This window comes from Clupea harengus, chromosome 20, assembly GCF_900700415.2.
Source record: "Clupea harengus chromosome 20, Ch_v2.0.2, whole genome shotgun sequence".
Taxonomy (NCBI): Eukaryota; Metazoa; Chordata; class Actinopteri; order Clupeiformes; family Clupeidae; genus Clupea; species Clupea harengus.
In genome coordinates, this window is record NC_045171.1 from 15,763,420 (window position 1) to 15,787,789 (window position 24,370).

At 44.9% G+C, this 24,370-nt stretch overlaps 1 protein-coding gene across 2 annotated transcripts in view; it reads left to right on the forward strand.

Moving 5' to 3' along the window:
* The first annotated feature begins 529 nt into the window (after positions 1-529).
* Positions 530-24,370, forward strand: part of strc1 (stereocilin 1) — a 28,651-nt gene continuing 4,810 nt past the window's right edge. Inside the window, exons 1-23 of one of the 2 annotated variants that reach the window (XM_042702758.1) lie at positions 530-2,578; positions 2,761-3,692; positions 3,817-3,841; positions 4,055-6,248; positions 9,146-9,211; positions 9,461-9,571; positions 10,462-10,616; positions 11,356-11,542; positions 12,206-12,321; positions 13,091-13,220; positions 13,580-13,762; positions 15,289-15,327; positions 16,158-16,328; positions 17,762-17,902; positions 19,430-19,494; positions 19,915-20,050; positions 20,637-20,725; positions 20,953-21,088; positions 21,430-21,516; positions 21,736-21,845; positions 22,323-22,413; positions 23,185-23,368; positions 23,812-23,984. In XM_042702758.1, coding sequence (XP_042558692.1) covers positions 3,215-3,692; positions 3,817-3,841; positions 4,055-6,248; positions 9,146-9,211; positions 9,461-9,571; positions 10,462-10,616; positions 11,356-11,542; positions 12,206-12,321; positions 13,091-13,220; positions 13,580-13,762; positions 15,289-15,327; positions 16,158-16,328; positions 17,762-17,902; positions 19,430-19,494; positions 19,915-20,050; positions 20,637-20,725; positions 20,953-21,088; positions 21,430-21,516; positions 21,736-21,845; positions 22,323-22,413; positions 23,185-23,368; positions 23,812-23,984 — 5,067 coding nt within the window. In that variant the 5' untranslated portion in view covers positions 530-2,578; positions 2,761-3,214. Of the gene's footprint in view, positions 3,693-3,816; positions 3,842-4,054; positions 6,249-9,145; positions 9,212-9,460; positions 9,572-10,461; positions 10,617-11,355; positions 11,543-12,205; positions 12,322-13,090; positions 13,221-13,579; positions 13,763-15,288; positions 15,328-16,157; positions 16,329-17,761; positions 17,903-19,429; positions 19,495-19,914; positions 20,051-20,636; positions 20,726-20,952; positions 21,089-21,429; positions 21,517-21,735; positions 21,846-22,322; positions 22,414-23,184; positions 23,369-23,811; positions 23,985-24,370 lie in introns of both variants that reach the window. The other variant, XM_031557852.2, reaches the window with a different exon arrangement.

Consider the following 24,370-nt stretch of genomic DNA (forward strand, 5'->3'; position numbering starts at 1 on the left):
TGTAGCCTAGCGCATCGCAAAAGCGACGTGTGTTTTGTGTGGTCTGAACTAGATCACCGTCGTATATGACTCATGACCGTGGTTTAAAAGCTGCCTCATAGTTCTGTTTTAATTTTTTTTTTTTTTTTTTACTTATTCTGTGGACTTACATTTGTATGTTAAATGCCTTGGTTTATACAAAAAAAAATGCAGTCGAAAGTATTGTGCTAAGCATCTTCTTGATTGAATGTGCGACTGGTCAAAATTGTGGGTGTGAGGGAGAGAGAGAACACATTTAAACATTCTAAGGAAGGGAAAAAAAAATCTTTTCTATGTGATTTCCACTCCCAACCCCCCCTTGTCATGGACACTTTATGGCAAGTAGACCTTTGTCCTTTTGTACAAAGAAAAAAACGATGATGTGTACCTGTTCTAGGGGTTTTTATGTTGTAGCTTCTACTTTGTCATCACTCTGCCTTGCCCGTGTGTGTGTAGTGCTGGGCCTTGCCCTCTTCTCTTCCACCTGTTCTGAGTGTAGTCATGTTCATGGTGCCATACTATTCCACCACTTCCTCCTCTTCAGTGACTCCCAGCCGCCGTCTCGCCTGTCTCCCAGAGTCCTGGCCTACGTTGTCGGGAGGATATGCTCAGGCGTTGAGGAAGAGAACAGCATTTTTAAGGGGGGGGTGGGGCTGTCCCGACACCATGTATGTCTCCTAATGGACAAAGATGAACTTGGTACATGTAATGTTTTTATCTTGTCATTAACTTTATATATATTTTCTTTTCCTTTTTTTTGTAACTTGTATCTGTAAAGTTGGTTAAAGTGTATTAGCAGATGGTGTCACCTTGACTACACCTGGATCTGCTTCCTGCCTCCGCCCCAAGCAAGCGCCCACTGAGAGACAGATAAGCAGACAGCTCGATCCCAAGGATTCCTGTTTGAATGCAGGCTTCCCCTCCATCCTTTCATGTGTCAAGACTGCAAACCTTCACTTCGCCATCCATGGAAAGCCATGTTCTGTCCATGTGAAAGACAAATCTACACGGGAAACTGGTGCCACCATGAGCCCTGACGACCCAGTATCCTCTTCTCTGAGGACATTGGCCACCTCTGATCATGACAAAATTATGCAAATGTGTGGCAGCCAAGTCCTGTAGCCAGCATCCCCCCCCCCCCCCCCCCCCCCCCCAAATTATAAATTGTTTTCCCCAAAATAGGAGATATGGGTGCAACTCGCCCCTACTAAACCCAGGCACTTTTCTTACCAAGAGAGCTTATTTTGTACAATTGTTTAAAAGCAGTAGCAGAGTGATGCTTAAAAATATATAAAAGGAAGTGGCGTTGGAGGCATTTGAAAATGTACAACCAGTTCATTTTATGTGCATTACCATTTGTATTGTACAATGGGGTTTATTGTACGCAAATACATGCAGCTTCATGTAAGAAAAAAATCCTTAAAATAAGGAAACCTTTTGTATTTTTGAGTTGAAAAGGCATGTCATATCTACTTTTTAAATGTATTAATGAAGATTTAACTTTACAAGAGATGGAGTGTTTTTTTTTCTTTTCTTACTGTATTGTCTGTGTATGGACGTTTAGTTAGGGCACTGTTGTAGAGAAAATCTTTAGCATGTAGAAAAAAATAAGCCTGTTTTGTGGGGAAAGTCCTTCATTAAATTTTAATCCTGGCACTTTTTCTGCATAAAAAACGGATTCCGAGCTGATTTATTTTCTGTGATCTACATTTCTGTAGTGATTTGGGTGGCTGTATTAGGTTTACAGTATTCATATACCTGTATTAGGTTTGCAGTATTCATATACCTGTATTAGGTTTGCAGTATTCATATTTACCTTCGCCAATACCGGGCCGATTTACATGAAACTTGTTGCAGGACTGGAGCGCGGAAGAACCTGCGGGATGGGGCTTTGGCGGAGGTCTGTTCTCCGTGTGCCGTTTTTTTTTTTTTCAGCAGGCTAAATGGGGCTGAGCTGAAGTGTAGGCCTACTGAACCTCCAAGCGTTGACAGAGGGGTCTTGCATGTTTAGGTTACTTTAGAAACATAAGGTTTTGAAATGGTAAGATTTATGAGGTAGGCTACTTATTTAAAGAAATTAACATTGCGTTGCCAAGAACTGTAGATATGTAGCCTACTCGTTTGTCCATGTTGTTGCTCAGGCGCACCTTAGTATAAAACGCTTCAAATCTTTATCAGATGGGGAAGTTGGTTTAGTTCTTCCCTCTAGTATGCCTTCGTCCGGCTTCTGCTATAAGCCTCCTCAAATATCATTGGTTCACTAGAAGCCGGTTTCAGTTACCGACAATGTATGGAGTGCCGACGGTCAACTCGCAGTATTAAATTTTCAAGCCGTCGGCCACCTAGCTGAAATCCGTTCAGTGTAGTTCACAGCCAATCCTTCGCACCTTTTTTCTGTTGTTGTCTTTTAATTAGACCTGTTCTAGGGGTAGAGTGTCGGGCGGGAACGGGAGCCGTGATAGATACGACAGACCGGTGGAAATGTCCACCTTTTCTTGTAAGAGGAGTCACCTAGCTCATCAATGGGCACAAAAACTCCCTACGAGCGCTGGCTCGGCAGGTAAGCCACTGTTGTCAAGCTCGAAAGAATTGAGTAAAAGTTGTTGTCGATTTGTTTGTTATTGGTTTAAGTGAAATAACTACGTTTTCCGGAAAGAATGAATAGAAATTAATGTGTTTAAAAATGCAGCTTCTCTGCATATTGTGAAAGTTTTAAATTCATTTGGAGACCCCCCTATTTAGCAGCGTCGGGGGTTTTCCAACTGGCAAGATGCGCATAATTAATTTGGCAATCGTCACCTTGGGCATCCTAGGTAAGACCTGTTTCAATCTGTACACAATTAAAAAAAATATATACATTTTGTTACGTTACGTGTTACACTCAGGATATGGCTTTTTTCTTCTCTAATTTGTAGGAGTCGTCCTCTGTGATCACTCATCGCACTCTGGAACTCCTACTATAAAAAGAAAAGGAGACCCACGATCACAGAGTGATAAACTGTTTGATGAGACGCTAGACACATTGTTAAAGGACATAAATGATCTATCCGGTGGAAATGTCAATCAAGAATACACTGCAAGAGGGTTTCCGTCCGATTTAAACAAAGCTGAAACCACCGGAGCTGGTGATGTGCGCTCCGCGCTTGGGGAGAGCAGCTACGGCATCTATTTCGATATTTTAAGTAACGTTTTCGCCATGTATCAACCTCTGCTGAGAGAAAGATTCCTGGACGAACTACCGGAAAGTCTGGTGTGTATTTTGTCAGAGCGGAGAGACTGCAGCCTCGAGGCCGAATTAACACGGATAGCAATCAGTGCGTCACAGGGGCCACTGCGCTCGTTCATGGCTTCAGCTCGAAGTCAAACGTGTCCACGGTCGAAATCCTCTACCAGTTCAAGCTTTTTAACGTCGTACTTTCGAGTGGAAGACACTACGCTGAATCAGATTAATGCGTTTGAAGACATGCTGATCACTGCTTTGCTCAATATAAATGCAACTAATAATTTCATCTCGTCATGGAACAACTTCATTGACCTGACCATGCCGCCCATAGTTTCCTATGTCTCTGACTTTTTGGTGAAGGTTCTTCAAACCCCAATGGATTTTATAAAGATAGCCTTGCAACTGGGTATCGACATACCTGCCTTGGATCAAAGAGAACAGTGCCCTCAAGGTGACTTTGGCATTTTATTAGAAATATAATCCAAGAATATTTTCTCATGTGTTGATATTTATTTGTCTTACAAAGCTGATGAAACTTGTACGACAGAGTAACTTTTTTCTCTCTCTGTACTTAGGTGATGTGAAACAACTCCTGATGTGGTAAGGCAAACATAAAACAATGTTTTGTGTATCACACAACAAGACTATTTAATTGATATAATGTTTTGCAGTCAATAGCTGAATATTTGAATATTCTTGTGAATTAACATTTTTAAGAAGTTATACATTTATTTGCTTTGTTTCATTTGAGTGCAGTATGAAGTATGAATGCAATAAATAAGAATTAGTGTGTGTTTACTGTGTTTTCTTCAGGGGTATGTTGCACAATCTGAACTGGTCCTTCAGCGAGGCTATCCTGGACATGTTCTTCGCCCCTGAGCCTCCCCTGTGTGGCTTCCCTGGAGCAGACTGCCAGAGCACCCCCCAGTTCAGCCGCAGCCTGCCCTCCAACACGGACGACCCCAACCACCTCCTGAGCTGCGACCGGACCAAGCTGGCCCACCTAAACGCCACCATGTGTGCCGAGCTGCTGCAGGCTCCCCCGCAGACACCCTCTACCCTCTCCACCCTCTGCAAGACACTCAACTGGCTCTCCCCTGAGGAGGTGAAGCGGGTGTGGGGGAACAGCTGCTATGCTGTCCAGTCCCTTCTGGCTCCCTTCCTGGATGAAGCCGCCTGCAGCCAGGACGCTCCGAGCCCAGAGACCCTGCCGCAGGCCCAGCAGGATCCCTCCTCCTCCAGCACCACCACCACGCTCCGCCGCGTGGCCCGCTCCAACCGCAGCCTCAAGGAGCTGCTGTGCGTCTACGAGAACTGGACCGAGCCAGGCGCCGTGGATCCGAGCACGGTGACCCTGTGTGCCGAGAACTTCCAAGAGGGGTTTGTGCCGCACGTCTGCAGGGACGTCCAGATGTTTAGCACCCTTCTGGCCGACGCCAAAAATATGTGGCTGTGGGGCTACTGTTTCAACAACTCGCAGGACTTCATGGTGAGCCAGCACTGCGCCTATGACACCTGGACTCTGGATAAAACCCAGCCGACCTTGGTGACCCTCTGCTGGACCTTCGAGCACGAGCGGTTCGAGGAGCTGCTCTGTGGCTTCAACCTGGAGTTCTTTAATCTGATCTTCTCCAACCCGAAGAACACCTGGCTGCGACCCAACTGCACGCAGCCGCCGGAACAGGTGGACGTGGTTACCCTGGTGGCCGAAGCGTGCCAGTACGGTGCGTGGGACGTAATGGCACCAATCACCGCAGAGCAGCTTTCCGTCTGCATCCAGAACGATGAGTCGGGCTTCCGGGGACACGTGTGTGGCAATGCCACGTTCCTCGCCGTCCTGCTGAAAAATGGCGCCCTTGGGTGGGTCAAGGAGTTCTGCACCTCCGCCTCTCCGATCCCCCCCACGGAGCCGCCGCAAATCAGCATCCTGGATTGGTGTGACTATGCGCAGTGGGGCGAGAACCCCATCGACTCGTCTGTGGTGGGTCTCTGCTGGCAGATGGACCAGCTGGGCTTCCAGAAGAATGTCTGTTGCAATGTAGCCCTGTTTGAGCGCCTGACCCTTGACCCGCTTAATGAGTGGCTCACGTCTGTGTGCACTGAGGAGAAGGAGAAGGACAACATTGTGGCCCAGACATGTCTCTACTCTGAGTGGACCCGCCCCATCATCGTCGACATGACCGACCTGGCGCTGTGCGCCGATAAGGACACGGAGAACTTCACGCAGAAGGTGTGCTTGGACAGGGTGGTCCTGAGGAACCTCTTAGCCAACCTGGACAACACGTGGTTGCTCCCACACTGTGCCAACCACAGTGACATTGACGGGGGTATCGACCCTGCCCAGCACTGCCAGTACAGGAGCTGGGTGGTGGCCTTGCCTGACTCCTTCCTCCTGGCGTTCTGCTGGGACTACGACCAGGCCAACTTCGTGTCGTCCGTCTGCACGAACCCATCGGTCCTCTCCCTCCTCAGACAGGAGAGTTCAAGTGTGTGGGTTGGCACCCTTTGTGCCCCCTACACCCCCAGCCCTGGGGGGAACACAGCCACCAGCACCTCCTCCGCACCTCCCAGCAGCACCACCTCCTCACCTCCCACCACCTCCTCCTCCTCACCTCCCACTACCTCCTCCTCCTCACCTCCCAACACCCCCCCCTACCCCTGCCCCATCCGGGAGGTGGTGCGGAAGCTGAACTGGTCATGCAGCGCGGACTTCAATGCGGTGTGCCACCCGGGCGCCAGCGAGCTGCAGGCGCTGCAGATGCTCGTGCGCTGCGGCATGGAGGTTCTGCAGCCCCGCGTGGACAGCCTGCTCACCCAGAACGTGGCCTCGGTGCTGGGCCAGGCCTCCAGCCTGTCCGTGGTTCTCCTGGTGGCGCTGGAGGAGAGCAAGCTGACCAGCATCCGCGTGATGGAGAACATCCGCCTCAGCGTGCTGGAGTCTGTGCAGCGCTACATGGAGAAGGAGAGCAACTTCGACAACAAGAGGATTTTGCTCCAGTGTTTCGGGGTAAGATGGAAAAGCCTCGGAAATGTGCAACTGGATTTTGGGAATGTTTGGGAAGATTTTGGAAAAAGGGCTACAGGGTTTGAATTAGCTGAAAACTGTACTAGACAAAAACTGTCCAACTTATGTTTGATATAGTAATCATTTATTAATTAATAATGATTAACAATTAATTTAAAATAATTGATGTCAAATTTAGTATCTCATTTGATTGGTTATGTGTTATTAATTAATTAAGGTATGAAGGAAAAAATTACTTTGCCAGCAAGGAGATTTGTTGTCCAGTGTTTCGGGTAAGGTCTGGGTGTGACCAGGAAAAACAATAAACGTGTGTCTACATTTTTGCAACAGGTGGCTTCAATTTAGGGATACCGTCTCAGTCCTCTGTGTATAATGTCATAAAACATGAAGGTTATTATATGGTTAGGGTTTGGAACTATCTGCTCATGTTACCATTAGTGATAATATTTCATACACTACCAGCCAAAGGGAAAAAATTATATAAGAAATAACACATGATAACAAGCTTTTAAAAAACAGCCAGTGCTTTGAATGCTGGCTTTCCTTTTGTATATCTGTTAATTCTGTATATTTCATGTATATACCTTCTTCTTTGTTTTTTGGAATCATGTACAGTGGGGAAAATAAGTATTTGAACCCCTGCCGATTTCGCAAGTTTGGCCACTTGCAAAGAAATGTGTGATCTATAATTGTAATGGTAGGTGTATTTTAACAGTGAGAAATAGAATATCAACAAACAAATCCAGAAAACTGCATTTTATAACATTTATGACTTTATTTGTATTTGATGCCGAAAATAAGTATTTGAACCCCCAAGCAAACAGCAAGAATTCTGGCTCCCAATGATTAGTTATGTGCCCAAGAAGCACACAGATTAGTCCTCATTAGGCCTAACAAGGTACACCTGATCTCAACTGGTGACGTGTATAAAAGAAACCTGTCCAAAGAATCATACTTCACACCTTCAACCTCACCACCATGGGCAAGACCAAAGAGTTGACCAAGTACGTCAGAGATAAGATTGTAGACCTGCACAAGGCTGGAATGGGTTACAAAACCATCGGCAAGCAGCTTGGTGAGAAGCAGACAACTATTGGTGTGATTATTCGTAAATGGAAGCAACACCAAACAACTGTCAATCGCTCTAGGTCTGGGGCTCCATGCAAAATATCCCCTCGTGCGGTATCGGTGATCATCCGAAAGGTGCAGAATAACCCCAGAACTACACAGGGGGAGCTTGTGAATGATCTCAAGGCAGCTGGGACCACAGTCACCAAGAAAACCATTGGCAACACACTACGCCGTAATGGTTTGAAGTACTGCAGCACTCGCAAGGTCCCCCTGCTCAAGGAAGCACATGTACAGGGCCGTCTGAAGTTTGCCAATGAACACTTAAATGATTCTAAGGAGGATTGGGAGACAGGATTTGGTCAGATGAGACCAAAATCAAGCTCTTTGGCATCAACTCGACTTGCCGCGTTTGGAGGGGGAAGAATGCTGAATATGACACCATCCCCACCGTCAAGCATGGAGGTGGAAACATTATGCTTTGGGGCTGTTTCTCTGCCAAGGGTACAGGACGACTCCACTGCATCGAGGGGACTATGGATGGGGCCATGTAACGTGGAATATTGGGCTTGAACCTCATTCCCTCATTCCCTCCCATTGAAAACGCAACCTTAAGGATTTGGAGAGGATCTGCAAAGAGGAGTGGACCAAAATCCCTCCTGAGATGTGTGTAAACCTGGTGACCAACTACAAGAAAAGTCTGACGTCTGTGCTTGCCAACAAGGGTTATTCCACCAAGTACTAAGTCATGTTTTGCTAGGGGTTCAAATACTTATTTTCTGCATCAAATGCAAATTAAGTCATAAATGTTATAAAATGCAGTTTTCTGGATTTTTTGGTTGATATTCTGTTTCTCACTGTTAAAATACACCTACTATTAAAATTATAGATCACACATTTCTTTGCAAGTGGTCAAACTTGCGAAATCGGCAGGGGTTCAAATACTTATTTTCCCCACTGTATGTTTCATGAATCACGCATGTGTCCTCTGATCCATCTGCTTGCTCCTGATTCTCTCTTCTCCTTCTCACCCCCCACCCCACCCCACCCCACCACCCCCACCTTTTCTATTACTCTACCCTGCCGGCCCCAAACTAGGTCCCCAATTTGAGCTGAGGTTCTGCTCAAGGTTTCTTCCTGTCAAAAGGGACTTTTTCTTTGCCCCTGTCGCCTTACTGCTTTCTCTAGGGGGTTCATGCTCTGTAAAGCGCCTAGAGGCAATTTCAATTGTTATTGGTGCTTTATAAATCAAACTGAATTGAATTAATAAACAGAGTTACGGTACTACAGATGACTGTTCAAGTTGTTCCGTTTACCATGGCAAATCACTCTGATAGGTTCTCTATCTCTGACCTAGTTCTTGGGAGACATTTTGTAATTCAGCCGTAGGGATTTTCCGTTCCTGTGTGTGGCTTCAGTGCGGTGTGTGTGTGGTATGCAGCCACTGCACTGACGGAGAGAAACGGAAAATGTTTATGACAAACGTGTCAAAATGCCGGACGTCATTATATCAGGGTAATTAACCGAGCGTATCCGTTCCCAAGACCACAATTGTTGTGTAATTGACACAAGGTCCAGGGACGGTGTCATGTGACAGTACTGTCACCGATATTGGACATTGAAAATCTCTTCCCCCACATGCAGTATTTACTGAGTGTCATTTGATTTGGTTTGTGTTCTCACACACAGACATTCACACCTCGTGTTTATTGTTGTTGGCTGTCTATCTCTATTTCAATCAACCTGTATATCTTTCAATCTGTTTATCTATCTATCTGTCTGCCTTCTGTCTGTTTTTTTGTCTTTCTTAGAAAGTGCTGACCAGCCTGATGCAAACAGGAAGAGATGTGCCCAGTGACACCTCTTTCCTGATCAAGGTGAGGCTAAAGCCCTCTCATTGTTTGGCCTGCAGCATTACATGATCTGGATTTAGCAGGGGAGGTCCTTAGTAGATGGTTCATGTTTAGTGTCATTAATGAGAGTAACTTGATGTATGTTTTGATTTGAAATATGGAGGTTAGAGTGTTTAGAGCAGCTAGAGTGAGGGTCAGAATGTCAGCCAATCACAATAGAGAAGTTGAAAGCGCCTCGTTTGAATTCATACCTGACACTGCTGGGTTCTGCAGGAGTATTTCCGTATCCCGCTGGACAAGCTGCGGGCCGTCCTCAGTGCCCTGGACACAAGCACTCTACGGACCATTCTGCAGTACTTCAACAGGAACCGGGACGCGCTAGAGGTGAAGGATGGTTGTACACACACACACACACATATACATACACACACACACACACACACACACACACACACACAGAAAAGGAGAGATGGGATAGTGAGATGTAGCCTGAAACTCACTAATCCCCGCTACATCAGAGTCCGGGATGGATTCCTATCCTATCAGGCCCTGATCTTTTCCACAGTTCTAGGGTGGTATTTTATGACCGAACTGGACATATACACTAGTATATCCGGTGTTTCACTCCAATATGGTTGAAATGAGCCAAAGTAAGTTCCACAGGTATTGCAACCCAATGAAATCCGAGTCCTTGGTGGCACAGGCCAAGTCGGCCATACTTAAACTTCACAAAGCGAAAAACAATGGCTATAGATAAAGATATAGACTTCATAACCATGTGTAGGTCTTAAGTAGAATCAAGAATAGTGGTGGTGTAAGCTTTATACCAGCCAACAGACCATTAGGCTCAGTGTGGGGAGTGACAGTTTCCATTACTGATTCTGGGAGAGGCTTGTTTCAGCTGATTTAGATTCATTGGTTTTCTGTGTGCTCAGTGATGGGTTGTAGATGTCAGAGTTGGTGAGGAACGGGTAATTTAATCAGTTCTGTTTGAATAGTTTCAGACACAGATAAAGTGTATTTCTGTTCTATTTACATCTATTCAGTTAGCAGATGCTTTTATCCAAAGTAGCTTCAATTAGTGTCTGCCCTTTGTGTCACCATGACATTAGTGTCCATGGTAATTAGTAGAACCTTGCTCTCCCAGTCGGGCTGTAGGAGCTCTGAAGTAATGTAGTCTTTGTGTGTGTGTGTGCGTGTGCGTGTGCGTGCGCATGTGTGTTTGCGCGCGTGTGAATGTATGTGTGTGTGTATGTGTGTGTGTTTTCTTTCAGCTGTCGGATGCGTACCTGCAGACCATGGTGTCGGTGCTGTTCCACACACACCTGGCACGGGACGCCAGTCTCTTTTCTGACCTGACCGATCTGTTTGCCATAGCCTCTCCAGCAGACATCCAGGCCCTGCCGGCCACGCAGAGCGACCCCAAAGTGTAAGAAACATGCCTCGCGTAAATACAAACAAATCAAGCTGCTGGATGAATGGAATTTATTTTAGAAATTTTACGGATGGTGATGTCTAGTTTTGTTATTTAATTTCTGGATGGTCCTGGATTGGAATCCCAAGGTCGATGATCGCCACTCTCTGAGATGCACCTGTGTGATGTATTTGGTATATTTGATGACGAGTAAGGATGGTGATGGTGAAGGTCTGGATTTATTATTTAACTGAAGGATGGCCTTGGATTGGACTGTGTATTGAATGAGAGGGTTGGTGTATCAGAGTAAGGATGGTGCTTATTATGTAACTGGTTTTATTATTTAACTGAGGGATGGTCTTGGGTTTTATTATTTAACTGAGGCATGGTCTTGGATGTCAGTCACGCAAGCATGACTCTCTTTGTTTTTTTTGTCTCATTCTTCTCTTCCTCCCTCCCCTCCTCCTCTGTCCTCCTTCTCTCTCTCCCTCCCCCTCCTCCTCCCTTGCTCCTTCACTCTTTTTCTTCCTTCTCTTTCTTTCTTTACCTGCTACCTCTTTTTCCTCCCTTTCTCTCTTTCTCTTTCAATCTGTCGCTGTCTTTCTTCCTGTTACGTTTTTCCCTTTATTCTTTATCTCTCCTTTTCATTCTGTCTGTCCATCTCTTTTCTTTCTCTCTCTCTCTCTCCTTTGCACTCTGTCTGTCCATCTCTTATCTCTCTCTCTGTCTCTCCTCTCCCCTCCCTCCCCTGTAGTCTGTGGACCATAAACTCCCTCCTGCCGTCTCTGTCTGCGGAGCGGCGTAGTGCGTTTGGCAGGTGGTTCGCCCGTGCCGTTGGCCCAGCCAACCTGACAGCCGGCAGCCTCTCCTTCATCAGCGACACAGGCAACCTGATAGCCTACCTGCCCTTCCACCGTTTCCAGCACCTCTCACCTGCTCAGGTAACAGCCCCAGACACCTTGCTCCGAAACCAGACCCCGCAGCGGGCCGACCTGGGCCCAAACACGGGTCGTGTATGTGCGTGCGTGTGTGAATCCGTGTGTGTGCTTGTGTGTGTGTATTTGTGTGTGTGTGTGTGTGTGTGTGTGTGTGTGTGTGTGTGTGTGTGTGTGTGTGTGTGTGTGTGTGTGTGTGTGTGTCACGGCTCACGGGGTCTCTCTAGGTAGTAGGCTGGCACAGAGGTTTTGTAATTAGAGGTTGGGCATGTTGGACAGTGAGTAACCTTAAAGAGCTTAAACACTGAATGGGTCAACTATATGGTAGCTTACAGAAATATAACAGATTTAATGTCTGTTGCCCCATTCAGTCGACAGTTACAAACTCATCTGAGACAGCACAGATTAAAGGCAACAGAGATGATCAGCAAGGCCACATATTAGTATTTAGAAGTTGGGCATGTTTCTCAGTGGGTAATCTTAAGGAGATTAAACACTGAACAGAACAATAATAGAACAATAATAGGTTAGGCATCTTGTTTTTAAGAGTTTTGATGAATCCTTTTATAATCAATAGTGCCAGACTTGTATGAAACATTCCAGGCAGCATTAAAATTGTATGTGTGCGTGTGTGTGTGTGTGTGTGTGTGTTTATGTGTGTTTTTTCAGCTGCTGGATGGTTTGGACGTGTTGCTGAGGAACACACTCACTCCCTTGCAGCAGCGGTTCATGGCTCAGAGTCTGACCGGAACATTCCAGAACCTCACAGCCGATCAGCTCAGGAGGTCGGAATGTGTTCTCTGTGTTGTGTTTGTAGAAACACTCATTAATTTTCTTCAAAGTGTGATAAATGGTCTTTGCTGTGCACACATCTCACCTAATGACTGTGATTGAGTATTTTTCTGGTGGAAGGTAAATTTGGTTTGATAAATAGCCTCATGTTTGACAGTATTATGCCACTTAAAGCTGTTTTTCTTATAAGCTATGCCTATACCACACTGGTTCTGCCTCACTGCCTGTGAACATGATATCAATCATCCCCTCTCAAAGGTTACATCAATCATGTTATTATTTCACATGAAGAAATAACCGGAGCAGCTGTGTTTATCTGTAGTGTCAAGACATGTTTTGTGGCCCTTCCTAAGCATTATGTTGAAGAATGGGACTCACTGTGCTATGTTTGTAAACACACTCAAGGCTTCTCATTTCCTAAATGTGTGATGAATGCGCTTGATCTGACTTGATGTCGGCCTGGCAGCTGTGATGTCTTTTTCTGGTTTCATGTAAAGTACGGCTTGATAAATAGGTATGTTTGTCAACATTGTACGACGTATAGCTGTATAGCTGTATAGCTGTATAGCTGTATCTCTGTAGAATTGCTGTTATTACTCACTCACTCGCACAGCTCACAGGAGTCTCTTTTTTGTTTGGTTTGTTTTGTTTTATTTTTGGACATTTTGTTTATTGTTGTTTGTCTTGAACAAGTGAAGATAAGCACTATATTTACCTGTAGTATTGAGGCATATTTCGTTCATGTCTTGCTTTGTGTCTTAGGTTGGGAAATGTGACGTGTCTGGCCAACTCCAAAGACCTGATGCAGTACGTCGGCACTGAGGCCTTCACTGCCATCCAGAAGAACGTGAGGGAGTGTGTGGCACAGGGTCTTAGAGTACCCAGCAACATGGTGAGAGAGACACACACAGACACACTCCAAAATGTACCCTGCACACACACAAAAAAACTCCTGACACACACACACCAACAAACTCCACAAATTACATCACCCATACATTACACTCTCCCAAATACCCCAGGGCAACTCCAAGACACACTGAAGACCCCCATATTATAGACTGCCCCAAATAATTATTAATTACATTTATATTCCTTCTTTTTCAATTTTTCATTTGCAATTAAATTGTATGAAACCCTTAATATACTGTACACTAATGTAAATTAAATGCTGTATGTATGAATTATGTACACATGAAAGTACATATTTGTAATAGTTTGTTTGAGACTCTGTCTCTGTCGCTCTCTCAGGTGTCTTCTGTGATATTAGCGGTGTCCAACCTGAGCTCTCCCTCCACCCTGAGCGCAGAAAGCCTCTCTGAGCTCTCGTACTTCCTGCCTCAGCTCGGCACAGACTTCCTGTCCAAACTAAGCCAATCACAGCTTGACTCTGCCTTGCCCTCCCTCGCATCCGTACCTTTCTCACCTGCACAGGTACCATCTCACGTCGGCTTACACACACACACACACCTGAACTCCTATGAACACCGATAACACCTGTCTTGCCTTATTTGTCTAGAATGGGGAAGGTAACAGTTTCTAAACCATACAGAATCTACAGGTTTCATCATCTTCCATAATACAAAGTTTAGGGGGAAAAAGTCATACGGATTATAAACACAAACGTCAAGCCCTCAAGGAAAATTGGCTTGTATGATGTTTGAAGTAGACATATTGCATGGTGGGGTATAATACGACTGCTGCAGAAAGTGAGAGAATGAGCAAGAATGAAGTGTAATAACAACAAGATATGTTCCGTTCCATATGGGAGACTGGAGAGTGGGGGGCGGTGACTTGTGGTGTTTGGACTTGGGGTACAGGGACAGGTGGTAGACTGGGTTTAGAGTGGGGAGGGCACAAGGGAAGTGAACCGAGATGAAGAGGTCAGTATGCGTGTGTGAGAGTATGAGTGGGGGTGGTGCTATCTTTACCTTGAGGCTTGATGCGCATGAGGGAGCATCCATAGGGTATGGGCTGTCGTCTTAAGCCCTGCTCTGCATCTGTCGCTACAGAGGCTGTCTCAGGAAAAATAACAATACACTCTTTTTCTGCCAGTCTGTTTCTTTTTCTTTCTTTGTCACTTTTCTGAGTTTGTTTTCCATGTTTCCCTTCTTTCTTTCTTTCTTTCTTTCTTTCTTTCTTTCTTGCTTTCATTCTTTCTGTCTTGTAGTGTCTGTTCTTCTTCACGTAAACCTGTGTGCTAGGCAGGGATGTGAAGGCTGATCCTTACAAGCCCAGCAAAAATGCTTTCAATTATATTCAGTCATTTGCCAGAGGGTCAGTCAAGATGACATTTTAGCAGATAATAATAATAATAAATAATAAGACTAATATCGATATTTAAGCAATCGTAATTTACTAACATATTGGCAAGAAGATGCAACTGCATGAGTGGAGATGGGAAAAGCTGAGAGCGGGAGATTACAAAGACACGACAAAGAAAGTGTGTCTGAAGTGTGTGAAGTATTTGTATTTCACTCGCTAAATTACTATTGTGTAAATATTTATATTAGTCATTAGGTGATAGTCAACTAACCTGTACAAAGACACGACAAAGAAAGTGTGTCTGAAGTGTGCAAAGTATTTGTATTTTACTCGCTAAATTACTATTGTGTAAATATTTATATTAGTCTTTAGGCAATATTTAACTAATCCGTACAAAGACACAAAGAAAAGTAAAGTGTGTGAAGTATTTGTATTTGACTCTGTAAATGTCTGTTAGCATTGTTTAATATTAGCTGTTATCATTGTTTAATGTTAGCTTTTAGCATTGTTTATTATTAGCTGTTCGAGTTGCAGTCAGGTTGAATCAAAGCATGGGGGGAGTTCAGGTCGCTTGTGAGTAGACCTGCACATCATTGGTGCTTAGAGGTATTTGTGTTTTTCATCCATTATATCAGTAAAGTGATTCCTCTCGTGTAAACCTGGTATTCAGCGTTCTCCTTTGTCTGTCCTTCCAGGCAGGTGTCATTATGGACAAGCTGTCCACCACTGTCATTGTAAGTCTGTGTTTCTTTGTGTGACTCTTTGGTAGCTAAATAGACCTGTTGTGGTTCTGAGCAATGGTGCTGATGGCGTGTGTGTGTGTGTGTTTATGTGTGTGTGTGTGTGTGTGTGTTTGTGTGTTTGTGAGTGCTGGAAGTGGTGTCTGATTCCCCAGCTTACTCTATGTGCGTGTGTGTGCGTCTGAGTTTGTCTCTGTGTGTGTGTGTGTGTGTGTGTGTATGTGTGTGTGTGTGTGTGTGTGTGTGTATGTGTGTGTGTCAGGGTCCATTGAGCCAGCTGGCTGTGGGCCCAGTCTGTGCCAGTATGGGGTTGATCAAGGACAACACACTTCACACTTTGCACACAGTCTTATCTCGTCTATACATGCATGACACAGCACCCAAACTGAGATTTATGGGTTTGCCCGTGTGATTATCCAACAAAGCACAGTGCCAAACTACTGTGGAGAGATGAACAGTTAATTAGGGGCATAGCAGGCAATGAAGAAGTAATGCAACTATTTACAACTGCCATACCCAAAGAGACACGCACGCGTGCACACACACACAAACACACACACATTCACACTTGCACTCTTGAGGAAAGTATTCATTACAAATAGAAATAACGAACAGTTTTAAGACATCTGAAAAAACTATTGTATAATTTCAAGACTATTGTAGTTTTAAGTAACAGTGCAACTACTGGCCATTTATTATCTATTTATTGCAATCATGCATTCCTAAATGTTGTGAGAGAGAGTCTACGACCAACTAATGATCAGTTCTTACTGATTCCTATTTGTTTGTTTGTTTTGTTTATTTGTCTATGCTCCCCTCCCTAGCTGACGCAGCCGGGGGGTCTGTCAACCCTGGGCTCCCTGGTGAGCGGTGTGCGGGTGGAGACCCTTTGGGGGATCCCCTCCGACAGTCTCCTCTCCGCCCTGCCCAACATCAGCCTCCACCAGCACGGCCTCAGCCCCCCACAGGCCAACGCCATCACCACTAAACTCTGGGTATGACAGAGTGTGTGCGTGAGAGTGTGTGCCCAAGTGTGCATGCATGTGTGTGTATGATTGTGTAGGTGTGTGTGTGTGTGTGTGTGTGTGTGTGTGTGTGTGATTGTGTGATTGTGTAGGTGTGTGTGTGTGTGTGTGTGTGTGTGATTGTTTTGGTGTGTGTGTGTATATGTGTGTGTGTGTGTGTATTATTGTGTAGGTGTGTGTGTGTGTGTGTGTGTGAAAGAGAGAGAATGTATAGCATGGGTTATTGGCTCAGAGGTGGGAATGCGTTTGGCACTCTCAGGTGTGTCCATTCAGGCCACCTCCACAGACGGGCATGTGTGTGCCTGTGTGTGCCAGCTGGATGTGGGACACCATGGCACACCGCCCTGGGCACACTGACACCTTTGGCTCTGCGTGTGGAGCTCCACACCTCCGTATCTGCCTGTGTAACAGGATCTGAGTTCCTGCTCCATTGCACCGTCCCAGTTTGACTTCTTAACCCAGCTACTGCTGCCGCCGCCGCCGATGCCAGGCTGCTACCACTCCATCGTTACATCATTACAGAAGCGTGTGTATGTGTGTGACTGAGATTCCTGCTGTGGGTTTGGAGTACTTCTCATAACACTTTGTGCAGGATGTCGTACGGCTAAAGTGCTAACTGGTTGCTTCCAAGTGTTGCTTCAGTGCTGTTGCTTGTTGGTTGCTTTTCTGATTTAAGTGGTAACCTTCATGTTCACTTATAGTGCAGTTCTCACAAAACAAGCTGATTGGAATATATATAAGATGATATAAAATGTTGAGCCTTCTAGACATATTATGAGTCTTGTAGACTCATTCGAGCTTTTTATCTCCACTCCAGTACATCAAAAATAACGTACAAAACTAGATTTTACAAAAACAGTTGCATCTGATTTTTTTACACAGATATTTTTAGGTGTATCAATCAATCAATCAATCAATTCAATTTTATATAGCGCTTCTCTATATACCCGAAGTCGTTTTACAGAGTCCAGTAGTCATACACACACAGTCATACCGGTGGTGGTAAGCTACCTCAGTAGCCACAGCTGCCCTGGGGCAGACTGACAGAAGCGTGGCTGCCAATCAGCACCAACGGCCCCTCCGACCACCACCAACATTCATTCATATTCATACAATGCAATGCATGTCTTTATGATGGTGGGGGAAACCGGAGTACCCGGAGTAAACCCACGCAGGCACGGGGAGAACATGCAAACTCCACACAGAAAGGACCTGGAACGACCTGGAAGGACCGGGATGCGAACCCAGGGCCTTCTTGCTGTGAGGCGACAGTGCTAACCACTGAGCCACCGTGCTGCCCATGCCCATGTAGAACCTTAAAGGGTCGTTCTGTAGAATGAATGAATGCTGAAGAGCTGTGTTCCTATGTTTGTGTGTTTATGACCTTTGACCTTTGTTGTCAGGGTTCCCCTGAGGTGACAAGCTGGCTGGATAAGTTGGAGCCCTTCCTGTCCAGCACCCCCTTACTGAGCATGCTCCCCCGCAAATCCCGCCTCATCAGCAACATCACGTCCGCAGGCACAAAGGCCTGGACCACCCAGCAGGTAAACCTGAGACGTCTGGGGTCCGTAATGCCAAACATGGCGGATTTCTAACTGGAAGTCCTGCCCTGTAATATAAAGAGCCAATCACGTTGGAAAGGGCATAACTGATGTTTTGCCTCACCTGAACATTCTGTTTATTTCCACCTTTACCATAACAATAGCCCCCCCCCCCCCACAAACATCGCTGTATGCGCCGTGAGCGAGTCAACACGAAGAATTAAGTCTTTTTTAGCCTTATTTGAGGTTGCAATAAGGGAAAACATCTTATGCCAGATTTAAACGTGGATTTACGTGATGTACTTTAGATGTCTGTTTGACCATCCAATGAGGGTTTACAGATCTCTCCCCATTCATTTAGTTTAGCTTGTTTAGCTGCCCGGAGGCGTGGCAAAGAGGGTTGCCGAGTGGTAAGACTCGGGTGAGATTCGGGTAAAACACAAATTCACGAAAACAGTTGTCAGCTGGCTGGGATCATTTCTACGTTTATTCATTATCATTTTATTTATCTATATCAGCCACCTATTATGTATTTGTTTACTAGTCTAAAATGTCAACAAATGCATAAATACACCTCAAATAAACACAGGAACAACTGTCAACTATTATGTACTACTATCATTATAGATATACATCATTATTGAATGCATAGAATTTTACATTTAAGTTACATCTAAGTTTACATTTTTCACAACAAAAACCACTGGTGCACCTTTAATTCATTTCTCAAGTCGAGCCCTGATGGCAGTTGTCACTGGAGCCAGGCTCTAGCAGCTGGCAGCAGAAGTCACTGAAGCACACTGATTAGTGGAATTTTACTGGATGTTTTTTTTTATACACAGTTTAATCTGAGCATCCTCCTTACGTCATCACGTTTCCAACAGAGATTTGATCTGGGAGGAAGTGTCAGCCTTGAATAAGGTTGTGGGTGCGGGTGTGGATGTGACTATTTTATCTTTTATTATGATCTGAGTCTAAGCCTGTCCTACAATAGAGATGAGTGACACATGCCTGGTGAACCACTCAATTATTTACTATGGAGAGGAGATGCTTCTCGTGTGTTAACCTCAGAGTCTGTAAACAAACCGTCCACTGCAACCGCAAATACACCTGCACGCCAGCAGTGAGACATTTAAACTACCTGAAAAGAAACTATTGATGAGCCGTACCCTCAAACACACACACGTGCATGCATACCATACACACATGCACACACACACACACACATACACACACACACACACACACACACACTCTCACACTGTCTCATCCATATTTTCTCTCTGAAAGATCTGGCTTAATTGACTTGATTCGCCCGTGGAAGTAAAACGAATTGATTGTTCTGCAGTATAACTGTATGCCCAGCAGGTGCCCGACCAAACCTGGCGAATGAATACCCATTGCCTTGAAGTTGCCTGCCCTCTTGTGTATGTCACTGGTAGAGCATGCTACCTCAGACATCTTACAGGTACAGCTCTGCTCTGCATCTTAAATCCCAGACTCATTCAGGCAGTGTATTTCCACCTCCAGGCCATCGCTCTCTTTGAGGAGGCACAGAAGCAGAAGAAGTCTGTCATGTCTGTCCAGGACTTCATGTAAGTATCTCCATATTTTATATTTACACATTCTTCTCTGACTTCACACACATTATTTACAAATTCACAGTAATACACTACCAGTCCTTAAACACAGAATACAGTTCTGTAATATTTTTTCTAATCTATCTATCTAACATATAGAACACAATATTTGGTGAGGTTATGGATTTGAGGTTTTATGATTCTGTTGTTTATGCATTGTCTCTGATGTTTTATTGACCTGTCCCTGTGTGTGTGTGTGTGTGTTTTTTTAAAGCTATTAGGTACCATACCAGGCATGAGCTGTAAGATAGTTGAGTGTGGTTGTGTGTGTGTGTGTGTGTGTGTGTGGTGTGTGTGTGTGTGTGTGTGTGTGTGTGTGTGTGCGTGTGTAAGTCTGTAATATCGTTATGATAGCCTGTGTGTGTGTGTTTTCAGGCAATTAGGTACCATAGCACCAGGCGTGAGCTGTAGTGCCATGAACCGCATGTTTAAGGACACACCCTCCCTGGACTCCATGCTGGAGGTCCTGCACTTCCTCCGATCTCAGCCTGTGCCCCTGCACACCTCACTGGTAAACACACTTACGATGTTAGCGACACACACTCGTGAAGTTAGTTTGTGCCTTTATAGGGTCTTATGTGCTCTCTCCTCTGAAGCTACATTCAGCACAGGCGCTCTTAGACACTTGACTTTAGGCCCATGGCAAACACTGCACTGCTGTCTTTTGCTCTATAGCAGTGCATTGCATAGTGTTGCTCTATAGCAGTGCATTGCATAGTGTTGCTCTATAGCGGTACACTTCATAGTGTTGCTCTATAGCGGGACACTTCATAGTGTTGCTCTATAGCGGTACACTTCATAGTGTTGCTCTATAGCGGTACACTTCATAGTGTTGTTCTATAGCGGTACACTTCATAGTGTAGCTCTATAGCGGTACATTTCATAGTGTTGCTCTATAGCGGTACACTTCATAGTGTTGCTCTTTAGCGGTACACTTCATAGTGTAGCTCTATAGCGGTACACTATAGAGCGATGTTCTATAAAACTAAACTACATAGAGTAGTTACATGTGGAGATGTGCAGTCTATTTTGAATTGTATTACTGTGTTTGTAAACATATTAATAAACATATTGTTTTTTGTTATGGTTCCTTGTAGAAAAAATGCATCATTGATGAGTTGTACCAGTTTGATTTCTTCTCTGACCTGCTGGGAGAGCTTGGAGCCCAGATTGCTCTGTCCCTTCCGTGAGTTTGTGGTGCAATCTTGGATTATACATACATAAAAACATGCATGACTTTAAAAGCAAACTCAAGATAAGATAAGAGCATATCTCTGTTGGCTTAACCTGGTAATATAACTTAACCTGGTAATAGAAGAAATTGTTACACAATTAGATGTATTTTTTATTTATAAATACCTGTTTATCTGTGTGTGTGTGTGTGTGTGTGTGTGTGTGTGTGTGTGTTTTCAGGGTGAGCACCATTAAAAAGTTCCCTTCACCCATGATGGATGACCTCAGGAAGATGGTCCTGCAGGAACCACGGTTCTTCATGCTGCTGCCCACCACCAAACAGCTGCTGCTGGTGGACAAGATGCTGCAGAGGCTGGTCAGTATTACTCTATGTGTGTGTGTGTGTGTGTGTGTGTGTGTGTGTCTGAATGTGTGTGTGTGGATGTGCAGTAGCATCAGAATGCCTCAAGGTGATGAAAATACCTGCAGACATTTGTGTAATTTGCGGGCGTATTTGTGTGTGTGTATGTGTTCTCCCAATGTGGTTTTAGGGGGGCTTTGTAAAAAGTGTGTGTAGGGGGGCGCCAGGAGTGGCGGGGGGGGATACTTTGCAAACCACTTGTGTAGTTATTGGTTTACACTCAACCTTCAAAATAATGTAATGCTTGCAAAGTTTGTCGTCTCCTGTCATCTCTCTCCATCTTCCCACCCCTGTAGAACATGTACACTGGCGTTTATACTGAGGAGGAGTTCCGTGGCCTGGGCGTCATGGCGACATACGCGGCAGATGACATTTTTGTGCAGGTATTACACAAAAAAGCTCTCTATTCTCTTCACTATCTGGCACTAACATCCTGACCAAACACCACCTGCTTTTTTTCCAAACCACTTTTCTTTTGCCGTTTTTTCCCTTGATCTGTCATTTATTTGCAGTGTATCTCCCTTTTCTAAGTCACTTGGGATCAAAGTCTCTCCTAAATGACCAACATATAAATGTATAAATTACCAACTGCGAATCTACAGGTGGATCGTCAGTTCTTCCTGGACAGCCTGGAGCATCTGCAGGGTCTCTGCTATGTGGGCACGAAGCAGGGCCTGGTGGCCCAGATACTGCAGGAGGACAGCACCTTTGGGTAAGCCAGCAGTCTCCTTCTCTCCCCCTGATCTACTTAACCTGAATGCTCCGCATTTCTCTAGTGTGGGCTGGATGGTTTCAAAATGGAGTGGAATTCCATCCGTACTTACCAAATGAGCTAGTTCAAGGTGTTCAAGGTGTTTTCACCTGTTAAATTGGAGAAGATACTTTGGTCATCTTTGTCCTCCATAATCTCTATTTCCACTGAGCTTCTTGACCAAGGGATTGTGAGGAATTTAAGTGTGTATTATGTGTATTTTATTGTCAAAACACAATTATATTCACACAAAAATCTTCACTTTTTAAGTGATATGTTCACTGACATGTGGACAATGTCAACACACCCGTGAAAAAGTGAGACTCTGTTGATGTCCTAAGAGTCTTAGTTAGTAAGTGACTCTCTGTTTCTAACTCCTCCACTCCCTCTGAGATCATATCCTCTGGTGGTAATGAACTCTCCTCTGTGTCCTATCAGTCCGGTGCAGAACTGGACCTCTGATGTTCTGATCCAAGTGAGACGGTTTCTGTTCTTCCTGTCAAAGGATAAACTTCAGCTAATCCCCTCGGTAAGACATGATGACATCACTCTAATCATTCATTATTACTGTCAGCGGCCATCTTTGGCCTTCCTGTCAAGGCTTGTCTTGTCTTTCTGAGTGTGTGTGATGTGTGGAAGAATATGACACCTGCAGTTGGGTCGGAGAGTATGTGTAAAAGAATATTCTGGACCTGGACTTCTTAAGTTACTAATCTGTGATACTAATACGGCACGCTACGACCTGATCCGGAAACGGATCGCACCAGCACCATTTTTCATGATGGCCTAAATGACAGATGGAATGCAAATGAGAGAAAACATTCCGAATCAAATTCCAAATAATTACCCTCAAAACAAAGACTATTCTGAAGTGATTTTTTGTAGAATCAGAGGCAAAAGAGCAGTAACTGAAGTATTGAGTATGCCATCAGATTGATACACAGTGCATTTAGATCTAGTCTAGAATTAGTCAGACCCCTTCACTTTTTTCACATTTTGGTATGTTTAGCTTGAGGTTAGAATCATGACCAATCAATTAAATTGACCAAAGGTAGACTCCAATCAAGGTGTAGAAACATCTCAAAGATGATCAATATGGGAGGCACCTGAGCTAAATTTCAAGTGTCATAGCAAAGGGTTTGAATACTTCAGATATTTCAGTTTTTCCTTTTTAATACATTTGCAAAAATCCTGCTTTGTCATTATGGGGTTATTGAGTGTAGATTGATGAGGGGAAAACATGTATTGAAATGATTGCAAAATATGAAACATATTCTCTCCCTCCCTCTTCTCTATGCAGGCGATGATGACCCAGGAGCGCATTGAGAGGCTGTTTATGAGCCAACAGCAGTGGGAGGAGGAGAGTAAGTTTGGCGCCCTCTGTATGCAGAGTATGACGGTGCAGGAGCGTCAGGAGCTGTTCGAGAAGCAGCAGTTTGTCCTGCAGTTCTTCCTGGGGTTCCTCAGAGTAGACAGAGCACCATGTGAGTAATTGAGATAAACCTGCCTCTCTCTCTCCCTCCCTCTCTCTCTCTCTCTCTCTCTCTCTCTCTCACTGCCTTTCTTCTGACTGACTAAGATGGTAGTAGTGCAGTGGTGGTTGCAGTGATGGATACTGCTGACATAAAAGTAACAAGTAACAGGCTACTTAAAAAACATATTTCAGCCATAAAACCACATTAGTGAGTGTGGCAGGTGAGTCCAATGCGTAGGTGTCTAAGGTCTAAAGGTCTAATGCGAGGACTAGAGTATCCATGTGGGGTCCTGCTATCAGCCATAAAACCTTAAATCCTTTAAAAATGGGGATATTTCAACAAACAAATAACATCAAGAGAGGGGTGTAATTTGGCTGAGCTCCGATATCAACACCGTTTGGCAGAATTGCAGACTTGACCTTTAAAGGCTTTCTATGTGTGTGTTTCAACAGCAACCCTGGTGCCCAGCTGTGAGAGCCTGTACGTGACTCGCACCTCGGCCTGGAGCATGGACAGTCTGACGAGCATGCCTGCTGCCAGCTTCGCCCGCTGCCTGGAGCTCATGGGCAGAGACCGCTACCTGACCGCCTACCAGCTCCAGACCCTCCTGCAGAGGGCCAAAGAGGTGCCCACCTCTCACTGCCCACATGTATCCATTCAGCAGACACTTAAGCCAAGTGACATAACACAGACATGCACTTGTTTCCATCCATATGTCTGCTCACTGGATATCACGCCTGTGACCTTGGTGTTGGTAGCGTCTTGTACTACAAGTTCAGCTTGCTTCCTGTTAGTGCCTTGGTGTTGGTAGCGTCTTGTACTACAAGTTCAGCTTGCTTCCTGTTAGTGCCTTGGTGTTGGTAGCGTCTTGTACTACAAGTTCAGCTTGCTTCCTGTTAGTGCCTTGGTGTTGGTAGCGTCTTGTACTACAAGTTCAGCTTGCTTCCTGTTAGTGCCTTGGTGTTGTTAGCGTCTTGTACTACAAGTTCAGCTTGCTTCCTGTTAGGGCCT